General features: G+C 46.4%; 1 protein-coding gene across 3 annotated transcripts in view; it reads right to left on the bottom strand.

The window, feature by feature from the left end:
* Positions 1 to 6: 6 nt before the first annotated feature.
* Positions 7 to 12,325, bottom strand: part of LOC116847715 — a 45,163-nt gene continuing 32,844 nt past the window's right edge. For all 3 annotated transcript variants that reach the window (XM_032823012.1, XM_032823013.1, XM_032823014.1), the window contains 2 exons: positions 3,923 to 4,115; positions 7 to 3,326 (listed from right to left, as the gene is read on the bottom strand). In XM_032823012.1, the coding sequence (XP_032678903.1) occupies positions 3,001 to 3,326; positions 3,923 to 4,115 (519 nt within the window). In that variant the 3' untranslated portion in view covers positions 7 to 3,000. The remainder of the gene's footprint in view (positions 3,327 to 3,922; positions 4,116 to 12,325) is intronic.

Raw genomic sequence — 12,325 nt, 5'->3', positions numbered from 1 at the left:
GGGGGGGGGGGGAGGGTGAGGATAGGAAAGCTCATCGTGAAATTCCGCCGAGCATCCTCGTTCGCGATGAATATAACACATTTGGATTATATCCCGAGATAAATGGCTCTAATTCCTGACGTACAGAGAGAGTGAGTGGAAGAGCTTTTCGAATAATTATCGAAGTTATGCCTTTGAACGGGCACACGAACGAACAAGCCCGAGCAGACCGAGAATTTCAATATGCATCGCGACATTTTACCAACACTGACCGATCGGTATTGCTTTAGCGCAGTGGTCCTCATAGGGTGTACGCCCTGAAACGTCGGGCGTGTCGTTACAAGAAATATTTACCAGTAATTATTCGGTGTGGTCTCGCCCCTTAGAGCGGCGAACGCGAGTTAATAATACGGATCATCGCGCGTTCGATCCGAAATCTTTTTTTCAGAGAGAGACAAGGATCTTGGTGTGTATACGTGTGTGCGTGTGTATACGTGTGTGTATGTGTGCCACGAAAAAATGTCCCCCTTATCTCTCTTTCTTCTTTTATCTTCTCCACGGCGACCAAAGAAAATTTATCCGGCGTATGTCGTACCTCGTAGCTCACCCGCGCTGAAACGTTCATTAAGGCCGATCTACAATAGATGGAGTAAGGAGTAGGAGTGAGACGAAATGAAAATAATTTATTCGCTTACTCTCTTACTCCAGCTCCTTACTTCAGCTCTTACTACTTAATTCAGGCTTACTCCATGTGACGGGCAAACTTTATTGTAGATCGGGAAGCGAAATAAATTATTTCCATTTCGTCTTACTCCTTCTCCGTACTCCATCTATTATAGAACGGGCCTTACCGTGTCGCGACTCCACTTCAGCGGCTATTAGAGTAACCGCAACGGGCGGCTGACCTTCGTCATCTGATATCTTATCCCGAAATTTGGAAAACTGTATTCCCGACTAAAAATTTACTCTATAGTCTTGATCACGTCGACCCTGATTAGTCATCTGGTTTGTATAAGATGATGTTATTCTAATTATTAATAAGGCTTTAGTTTTGTTTTGTGAACATTCATTGCTTCATTAGAGGCGTGACCTGAGCCTCAGGTCGTTCTTCTAGTTAGGAAGTCTCCTCTGAAGAAGTGAACTAGAACATTCACGAAACGTCGGAAACAAGTCCATGAAAGACGCGGCACCAATCCGGGAGCCGAGAAAGCAAACCAGATAACCGATTGAAACCAATTTGATCAGGATATCTACGAACCACTAGTGGCTCGCCGATCTGCCATTACCGGTCTTGTAGAACATTGAAACGCGCGAAAAATCGTCACTGGCAAATGTAAACTCGCAGTTGTCATTAGATTCTCGTTATGTGTTGCATTCAGGTCAGTATGACGAACTGCTCATCAGTTTTACTGGCAGGCGCGCGTAGATGACTTCAGTAGACCTTGGCTCACCCGCGCGCTTCCTTTTCTGTAAAGTTTACGTTCCAAGTGCGAAAATTACGTATCCCTCTAAGCCTTAAGAAGCCTTAAGAAATTGACTAGTTACGGTGAAACATAAGGAAAATAATCGACTGTGATTAGTCAGTTTCTTACGGCTCAAGGTTTAAAGCTTTATGACTTGAGTTCTCATTGTAGATACCGCTTTTACCGAGACTGTGCACGACTACGTGATCCTGTCAGCGTGACAACGCTCGTCGTACTGATCTATATGCAAGTGCAACACCCTGTATTCACCTTCCGGGGCGGAAATCTGCACGGAGCTTGTTGTCACTCGCCGTTTACGCGCGCCGGGGAACGTAACTATTGTGCGATCGATCGTGGCCCGTCGAGCGGATAAGGATCGATGCGATTCCCTTGGTCTTGGTCTATAATGGTCTCGCTTATGCGCGATAACGAGCTCCCTCGCGACAATCTGCGCCGATTGCCGCGCATGCTGTCGCTTTACCTTTTACCTCACGAGCATTTTGCTCGGCGACCTCCTCGTGCGGGATCCACGCTTTGACTCCCCGTGGCCTATATTTACGTTTTACGGTAATCACAAAAATTGCACCCTTGTCGGAATTGCGGGCGTTTCTATCACCTGTGCTCCTCCGTTCGGGATTTGTACGAGCTACAGAAGACTCAGCGGCTCGCCCCGCTCGAGGAAATGCGATCGAGTCGCGAGAAACGGCAGGACCACGTCGACTTAACGGATTTTCGCCCTCCTTTCACGCGCCGTCGGTTTCAGTCGCACATAACAAGGTAAAAGTACCAATACCTGGACATGAGACATGTTCACGGTTTGTTTAGAAGCTTCTTTTCTTACTGTCCATCTCGTATTTTCCCTTTTGCGTAATCGTGTAGACTTAGCTTGATGATGTGGTCATAGAGACAAATTTTTGCGTGACACTAGTAGCGAACGTGTCAATGACACTCCCAGATAGACTTTCGTAAATGGCCCTTCAAAATTTTAAAATTTAAGTAGCAGTGTCATTGGTACTTTTACCTTGGACAACGGGAAAGCAGTCGCGGGTCGTAAAATGATCGACAACCACGAGAGCGAGGTCTGAGATGCATTCCGTTCAGGAACAATCAAATGATAATCAAACGCGATTCCGCGGACAGTGGAAAGCACCCACGATAATCGATGATTTTCAGCGCGAGCTCGCGCACGCCTGGTCGACGAGCAACGAGATATCGCCTCGTCCGGCAAGTCTGCCGATGAGACACGTGACATAAAGAAACGCGGCCGGAAGGGTCGCCGCCACTCGGTTACAAAGAGGCACACGCACGTGCGCTGGCACTTCGCTCGAATTGAAGCCACCTATCTCGCGGTCGATACCTGCCTTCTTCTCCGGCACGACAGTCGACACGCGACGGTTTCCGCTATTAGTAGTCAGCATCCCCGAAGACTACGGAGCGTGTAAGACGTTTCTGGAGGAGGCGATTCCGTCCAACGCGCCGTCGCCAGGGTCGCGCTCCTCCGCGTATCGAGACGATCGATACCGAGCTATCGTCGATCGCGCGGCAGTTTCTCTCGCCTTTACAGCACATGCAGATTCTCGCAACTCTTAGACTTGCTGTCGCGCGCCCACACCTTGTCGAGCAGATTGCGCACCTTCAAACTGGCGCTGGTCCGGCTGCCGCGATACTTCTTAGGCGAGTTGTTCTCCGAGCATGAGCCCAGCGGCGACTTGCTGCGGTTCTTCCGCGACCGCTTCCGGAACACGTCCCTGGTCCTCTCGGGGTTCTCGAGCTTCAGGCGGATTTGCGTGAGCAGACCGACCAGCAGCTCGTCGACGTTATGATTAATGCCGACGGACGTCTCGATGAATTTGCAGTCGTAAGACGTCGCCATGGACTTGCCCTCTGGAAACGAAGGCGGGGGCGGCATCGATTAACCTTTCGCGACGCTTCAAGGGCGTCGTAGCTGACCAGAATTTCGTATGGGACTCGCGCGGAATACCGCGCACTTTCCGGGTCTCGGATGATTTCTATTTTCTAGCTAGTAAATTAGCTGGTAAATTACGCGAACTCGCAGTGATACGTAACGAGAGATGGGGGGCGGACGCGGTATTACGGGGAGGAAAAGCGCAATTACGAGGGAGATGCAATTAATCTAGTCACGTTTAAGAGTACGGCGCGCACGCTCGGGGGGTTAAATAGCTCTCGCTTGCCCTCGGGGAATCCGCGTCAAGGCGCGGGCACGAGGAGGGGGAGAGATGGAGAACGAGCGAGATGCTGCGTCAGTTTACGCGCGTTATCTACGATCGTCCTATATCTCTCACGTTCCGCGCTAAATGCCACCCCGACAACGACGACGACGACGTCGACGGATAAGCGACCCTGAAATTCTCGCGTTGTCGTGGGGGTCGCGCCATGACCGTTCGATTCGAATCGCGACGTTACTCATCGGGTCGGAGACTTTTAGGAGGAGAAGGAGGGGGGAATAGCGTGGCGATTACCTTCGGTCGACACCAGCCGGCTGCGAACCAGGTCGATCTTGTTCCCAACGAGGATGACCGCCCTCGCGGACACGTGATCGCTTCGCCACAAGGACTGCAGGACCTCCTCGGCGACGCGCACCGATGCCCGGTCGGTCGTGGAATAAACGACGCAGTACGCGTGCGGCTCGTACGTCGCGATGCAATTTTCCGGCTGCAAGCATTAATCATGACAGACACATTAACGGTGACGGGCCACAATGGAGCTTGGCAGTCCCTATTTCCAATTCATGAGGCGTATGATTTGCTTGTTGCGCGCGAAACGACCGTTTCGTATCAATAATCATCTGGGTAATTTCCACTGAAGGATACAGAGAGAGAGAGGGGGGAGGGGGGGGGGCGGAAGGAGCAGGGAAAAGAGAGAGATTAAATCCGTTCTCGATGTTAAAATAAAATATTAAACAATAGTAAAACCAGGTCCGCGCGCGCATCGATCGAAAAATTGAAATTTTCAACGCCTCATTACGACGAAACTCGCATCTTTTAGTCATTTGAATCGAGATAAATGATTTAATCGAGATTAATCATTTTAAACGAGGACGTTACCGTTACGTGTATTGTTGGACATACGGTAACAAATATTTTATGTTTGCGCCGAACTCGATTCGCGTAGAAATTTTTGTGTTGAATTTTTAACACAACCGTGTATGAATTTATCATATTGTCGTTCTATTATTTTCACTGTTTCACATTGAGTCCATCTCTTCCATTTCCAAGCGTTAAAAGATCACAATTTATAAGTAACAAGAGTATTATTGATCATACATTTTTGTATACTATACGCACAGATGAATTGTGTTATTATTAACATGTTTGTCTCGTACAAAATTATCAGAAAAATTAGACTGGATGAATCGAGGCATGTGAAATTTGTTAAATTCAACATAAAATTTTTGGCAGTAGTACCTGATTTCTCCTTGCCGATAGAACCACTTTATAGTCTCACTACCCGGCGTAGTCCGGGTTATCGCAAAGTATCAAGGGGATGAGAGGGTGAGAAATCAGGGTGAGATGGTGGATATCCAGATTTGATAGCCTATATTTTCCGTAGGGTTCTCGGAAATAACTATGTGAAACTTGGTCCAGGTCGATTAAAGGGTTTAGGAATTTATAAGAAACGTATACAGACAGACAAACATTCTATTACTTACATATTCTTTAAGTAATAACTGAAAATTTTACGTGGTTGTTCGCCACAAACGATGGAGGAAACTTTTGTTCAGTTTCACCTAATGATCTACACGAAATGAATATATGTTGTCGTCAGACACGTTGTGTGTGTAGATTTTTAACATCGAAAATGTTCTACTTTGATTCCTCCGAGCATAAGGGTATTTAGCCGGAATCCGAATTTTATCGGTCCCTTCATCGTCACCCTTTCCAGAGACGAGCGATGCGACCTGGCGAATCGTGGTCGCGTGGTCGCGTCGTATTTTTCTTTATGAACAAAGAAGGTGGGCAAGATCAGTTTGATCGCGCTTACGGGGGGGCCGCTTCTGTTACGTAGCGTTACAAAAATACGACTACCCGCAGCAAGTAAATCCGCACACTCCGCACAATTCTTTCCTGCCCCCATGAGACCACGTCCATTGTGTCCCGCGCGCTTAATCCGCCCGCTCTGCAAGTAGCTTATAAAGGGATATTCTTGATTTCTTTTTAACTTCACGGATACTTGTAGCTCTTTCTCTTTTTTTCTTGAGCTAGATGCGCCGTAAGAAGCGCATCTTTTGTATGGATACATCGTAGAGAGAAAAACTCCTCCTCCACATGAAGGTGTATTATAAAAGCGAACTTAAGAAGCGCGCCCGCGCTATTGTGCCGCGTTTACTGGCATAACTCGTACAAAAGAAGTATCCACGGCCGACTTATCGCGTTTACGGTTATGGCGAATGATTACGCATGAAGTACGAAATAAAAATGGAACACTGTATGCCGGAACACTGTATGAGACACGTATTTGTTGCAAAACACGTCGCGCCGCGATTATAATTGAAAAGCTTTGAACATTTTCTTTTTGTTCCACTTTATTATTCTTATACACAAAGACAATTTTATAGTAAATATTTTTATAGGATATTGGAAATAGATCGACATTCTCCAGTAATTGCCCACACAGCAGAGATATCCGGAATATATCATAGGGATATCCTAAAGGCGATATATTTGGGACATGTGATATCTTTAAGATATCCCTATGATGTATTTGGGACATTTTTGCTGTGTGGGTGGCTATCCTTTTATGCCATATGTGCTTTTATATTTTACTTATATTTCATTATATTCAGTTTTTTTATATTTTAAGAACTGTATGTGTGTGTGAGAAAGAAAGAGACAAGTGTGCTACGAATAATTTGCTATTTTTCTTCAGTAGATTTTACTGTTTCCAGTGAAATCTGCTACATTTATTAGTAAAATATATCTTGTTGTGACAGTCTAATCCTGCACTATTAGAAACGTGATAAAATTGAAAACAATTTATATACCGTTGAAATTTTGTATTCATATTGTGACATATTGTCGGTATTTTGAGTATTCCGCGTTGAGCTAATATTCACCATTTTTGAGTGTTGAAATAACCCAATTTATGTGCAACATTTATGTGTACATGTGTACACTCTTGGTGATATATTTTATGTAATGTAAAGTGTACAGATGAATTGCATTATTTGTTCACATATATTTGCTTTGCATCAAATTAACACGAAAATTAGAGTAAATAAGTCGGGAAACGCGTGAAATATGTTAAATTTGACACAGAATTTTTTGCAGTGTTTAAAACGGACTATAATATTATTCCCGTATATTTAGCGCCAATATGTCGAGTCGAGTTGAGGGAGCGAGGAATTTCAGTTTATAGGTCGCGCGTAAAATCCTCATATGTAACGTATGTTACGAGCAAAATAAAATATATGCGTGATTTCGACGCAGAATTGTTAGAACGAAAAGAGTCAAGGATAACCGCTCCGATATTCATCAGCACGTGGGTGCTTAGCAATTTGACACTCGAAAGAGCCTGACAGGCCGATTTGGCCGCGACAAGCGATATTAATCCTTTCGTTTTGTCCATTTTGTGATTTGCTGCGCCTCGGCCGCATGTGAAAAAATTATTATATTTTGCACTTTTCAATTTTTATCGGAGCATCGATACGTAAAGTATCGACTCTTATGTTCTCGATGACGGTTCTCTCTTTCTCTTTTTTCTCTCTCTCTCTTTGTCAGGCGAAGGTTTTTTTTTTATTTTTGCAATAGCTCTATGCTATTTCGGGAGAGCACTTGCAGCGACGCGCGCACCAATCCGCGTCGTTTCAATTGTACGATCGCGAGTGTCGGTGCTGTCGGTGGTTTCGTTCGCAGTAAGGAAGACCCCAGGGATTCGAGGAGCCGTTTCTGCTCCTTGAAATGCTTTTCTTTTCGAAGTGCGGTTGAATCTCGTGTCGCTTATCGTTGTCCAATTCGAGCGACGTGGCACGATTTCCTGGAACGTGTATAATTGCTGCGACCGCCACTCCAAATGTTCCCCGTAGACAATAAATAAATAGTAATCCCGGGCGATATTTTTCGTCGTACTCCGTAATTGGCGTCCGTAATGAAGTCCGATCTGAAGCGAAATCCAGTTCAGAAACGGTCGGGAAAGAGGACGTCAGAGAGAGGAAGAGAGGAGTGGAAAGCAGCTTAAAATCATCGTGGAGGACGTTAATTATATTTCCGCGAGTGCCTCGCGCGAAAAAGCCGAGAATAATAAAGCGGACCGAGTCGGGACGACTGGAAATCCTGGTCAACTAAACCAAGGCTTAGCTATTTGCTATAAGTGTCCCTCTCGGTTTTCAAGTGTCTACCCGACGCGCGGGAAGCAGGACGCCGTTGTGCAACATCGGTTCGCTCCGCGCTTCTTTTTATAAAAAGAAAAAAAAAGACGATATCCGCTTTTCAAAGTATCCACGAGAGAAAGAGAAAGACAGAGAGAGAGAGAGAGAGAGAGAGAGAGAGAGAGAATAACGTGTAAAAATCCAATAATTATAATGTCCGACACGATTCGCGCGCGCGAGATACGTGCACGTGGCCGACGTCGAAACATATTTCAAGCGCATCGAACGTAAAAATCCGACAGCCGCGCCTCTTTTTTCCACTCTTCTTTTTCTCGCTCTTTTTCCTCATTAGCTAAAATAGAAGCATCCGGGCCCAGGTTTTGCCCGTCGTCCGAGGGAAAGGGGTTACCGCTGAGCGATGTTAACGCAGTCAGCCGTTAAAGGTTAAGATAGCAGCGAGCGTTGCGGGACGTAGAGAAAGAGAGTGTGAGAGGGGAAAAAGGGGAGAGAGAGAGAGAGAGGGAGAGAGAGAGAAAGAGGGAGAGAGAGAGAGAGAAAGAAGGAGGGATAGAGAGAAAGAGCGCCAGAGAAGCGGGTGTGCTGCGATTTTGCGAACGATTATACGAAAGAATTACCTTGAAACGTATCAAAGGCGCGCCTCGTGATATCGAATATATCTAGGGATCGACCGGTTAACGGTCGAACGCGCGGTATGGCTCGATGCTCGTCAATGACTAAGGCACGCCTGGTTGGACGGGCAGGAGAGAACGACGAACGCTTCGTTAACCCCCTCAGGTCCTTTCTTACCCCGGCTTTGTCTCCCTCTCTCTCTCTCTCTCTCTCGCTCGGAGAGAGCTTACAGAGAGCGGTTAGCTGGTCACGCGATAACTCTTACTTGGTTGGTTACACACAGACCGCAAATCGGACTGTCGCGCCGCATTTGGATGCCAGACGGGCCGCAGGACGGGGATAACATTGCTCTAAATGGGAATTTTCGCACGGGAACGTGGCGCCGCGCCGCTAATGCAGAAAGTAATGTCGGTCGAGGTGATCGTGACTGGGTTAAATTGGGATATATCACGGGCCTCGATAAAGAATAATAAAGTTAATAAAGCTCCCGCGACGTGCTGATCATTTATTTGGGTGTACGTACAAAACATGTATCGCGAAATGTTAAGATCGAGAAACAACGATTGCCAACGTGTTGATCGCGAGATTGGCAGATGTCGGGACGTCGGCTCTGATCGACGTGGCGAGCGCGAAGTCGACGATCCGCGACTAATTAACAGCTCGACATGGACGAGATTCTCTCTTGCGAGGATCTCTCTTGCATTTAGCGTGATCGCTCCCGACTCTTTTTCCCGAAGAGGAGCCGCAATTCGATTTAACTCCGCTACTCTTTCGCTCTTCAAACGGACTAGAGCGTAATTTAATTTGCTAATTAGATTTCCCTGTAGTTTAAAGTCATGATAAACCATTAGCGGTGCGCGTGAAAAGTCGACGCTTGCGTGCGCATCTCATTCTTTTCGTGAATTTCTGCGATTGTGTGCGTGTGTGATAAAAAAGCACGTTGAACAACGAGTCAAAGTAGGATTCGCGTGTTATGTACATTCTTTTAATGAATTTAATATAATTAAATAAAATGTGCGAAGGAGGGCGTTCGACTCTAAAATTACAACGTACAGTCAAGCATCGTCCTATTTGTGTTTAATTCTGTTGGCAAAATTTGCTGGCGTATCCACAAAAAAAATAGAAAAAAAATACAAGGCACTCTTAAATTCTCTCTTAGCGAGAGGAAAAGAGAGAGAGAGAGAGAGAGAGAGAGAGAGAGAGAGAGAGAGAGAGAGAGCGCGCTTCTTTGAATTTATAGTCGGTTTTCCGCAATGAAAATTTGGTTGCGCGCGAGCTTCTTTCGCACGCGGCTCTCTCTTAATTTTCTTCCGCCTCTCAGGCTGATCAAACCGCGAGTGTTGCGCGACGAGAGACGAGGGAGCCTTTAGACATTTATTCACGCCGGACGAGCGTCGTGATTTATCTCACTCACAGATTATTCCGTCAATTTGCGGACAATCTCTTTCAATCCCTTTACGCTTCAGGCATTAACTGTTCTGGATGCCATAAATTCACGGTAATCTGAAGAATTCTTGACATTCAGTAACGCCCACCGGCATTTTGTGCATAATGCAGCATTAATATTTCGTAGAGCATTGTCGAAATAATTGCGCGTTTAACAGCGAGTTCACTTAATATTTAATATTATGAATAATGGATGCATATCGTAAGCGTGAACTCCACTGCTAACCGTTGATGAATTGCGCTGTATACGCGGCCTGTACACTGCCTCCGCAGAATTCATTTTTCCGCGATATTTCCGTAGGTGTGCGCTTCGCTCCCGTGTGACATATTTCGTGGAATAACAATGTTGCAATTTCCACCTGAATGTTTCAACAGATTACGTAGCAGCGGCACTTTTGCGGCCATTATCGCGGCTCGCGCGAAATTCGCCTCTGCTCTCGACCGCGAAAAAGGAAAAGAGAACATTCGGGAACGTCTCCTTCGATTTCTCGAGATTCTCTCGATCTCTGGCGCGAGGTAATCGCGCGCCCCAACTCAGAAGATCTTATCGAAGCGATTGACATTAATCGCGAGCGTAATCTACCGTCGTCATTGTCGTCGTCGTTGTCATCAGTAACTCGTCGCCGTCTCGCAGTGTTGGGCATCAATCGATTAAAATATATTTTTTATTATTTTATTTGCAGTCGCTATTTTATTTAGGCACATATACAGGGTGTCAAATAAGTCCCGGGACGGTAAGATAACTCGGCGGGGGAGCATTTTAGAGAAAAATGTTTCAGACAAAAGTTGTAAGGCTTAAAAAAACGCATTCAACGATAGTAGTTATTTGACATAGGATGGCGTCGCCAAGGTCAGAACAAGGTCAACTTTGCTTTTTTAAATAGAAACACATACTTTTATTACGGCATTTTATTTTACGTAAAAAAGTAAACAACTTTTGCTTTTTTAAATAGAAACACATACTTTTATTACGGCATTTTATTTTACGTAAAAAAGTAGACAACTTTTGCTTGAAAAAATTTTTTATACGACCTCTATTTTCTAAGATATTTACGTAAATATCTTAGAAAATAGAGGTCGTATAAAAAATTTTTTCAAGCAAAAGTTGTCTACTTTTTTACGTAAAATAAAATGCCGTAATAAAAGTATGTGTTTCTATTTAAAAAAGCAAAGTTGACCTTGTTCTGACCTTTGCGACGCCATCCTATGTCAAATAACTATCGTTGAATGCGTTTTTTTAAGCCTTACAACTTTTGTCTGAAACATTTTTCTCTAAAATGCTCCCCCGCTGAGTTATCTTGCCATCCCGGGACTTATTTGACACCCTGTATAGTAGTGTCATTTTCTTCGGTCAAAGTAATCGACAAACCAGTGATCAAAATAAATGAATCGTCATACACTCAAGTAGAAAAATTCCTAGGAGAAACTGGCCAGTTTTTCCGGGAAATTTTTCCGCTTGAGTATTTGTGATTTCGCAACCGACGACCGATCAATCTTGATGATCGATTCGCCGATGATTTCGCCGAAAGAAAATCGATCAATGCCCAACACCGCCGTCTCGACGGTAATCCTCTTCCGTCCTGTCCGTGCGCGGAAATCGATTTCGCGCGGGCGAGCCTATTCGCGTAGTAAATACGCATTAACCCGATAGACCGGCCCAATACAATCCCAAGACTATCGACGCGATCGCGCCGCATCGGATCGCGAACGGCGTCGGAGCCTCGCGGCGGCGTGACGTGATTAGCGATCAGCCTTGACTTTCGGTAATGCCAAGAATAACGGGCCGGGGCCGGGACGAGCGAACACGGCCTTCGGTCGCCGGAATTCCGTGGAATTCGGGAAATTCGCGTCGGAGGCTCCGTGTTCGATCGCAGCAGCTGCCGCCGCGGCCGCCGCCGCCACCTCCGCCGCCGCCGCCGACACCGCCTCCGGTTTGCGGAGCAATCGTTACCGTTTCGCCCGAGACATGCGAGATCGACCGCTCGTTCGCTCGCTCGCGGTCGACCGCGCGATACAACACCGCGCACCGCTGCGAACGTACGTTTTAATTAAAGGGCAAATTCGATTGAAATTGTCTGGCGAAGCGTGGCGAGGCGTTCTATCCCGGCAACCTCGCCTCGACCTCGCGCTAGTAGTAGTAGTCACCTCGCCGCCACCCCCCCCAGGAACGCGATTGTTCACGTGTGTGTGAGGGGTGCGTGCGTACACCGCAGCGGAGTCGCACATTCGCAGCGCACGAGTATCGCCGCGCCAGCGCGTCAGCTCGCCCACCGTGGAAAATGGATTTTAATTTAATTCCCGCGGTACAAAAGCACACACCGCGTCCCTCCCCCCGTCCACTCCCCAGACCCTCTGTGTCCCCCTTCGTCCCCGCCAATCTCCCCCGCGACAGCGGGTTAACTCGATTACATTGCTCCTGTCGTGTGTGTGTGTGTGAGAGAGAGAGAGAGAGAGAGAGAGAGAGAGAGAGAGAGAGAGAGAG

Source organism: Odontomachus brunneus, unplaced genomic scaffold (assembly GCF_010583005.1).
Source record: "Odontomachus brunneus isolate Ranch 3 - 2012 unplaced genomic scaffold, Obru_v1 Obru_scaffold_082, whole genome shotgun sequence".
NCBI lineage: Eukaryota > Metazoa > Arthropoda > Insecta > Hymenoptera > Formicidae > Odontomachus > Odontomachus brunneus.
The sequence above is the reverse complement of the archived record's forward strand: the minus strand, read 5'-3'. Positions and strand labels throughout refer to the sequence as shown.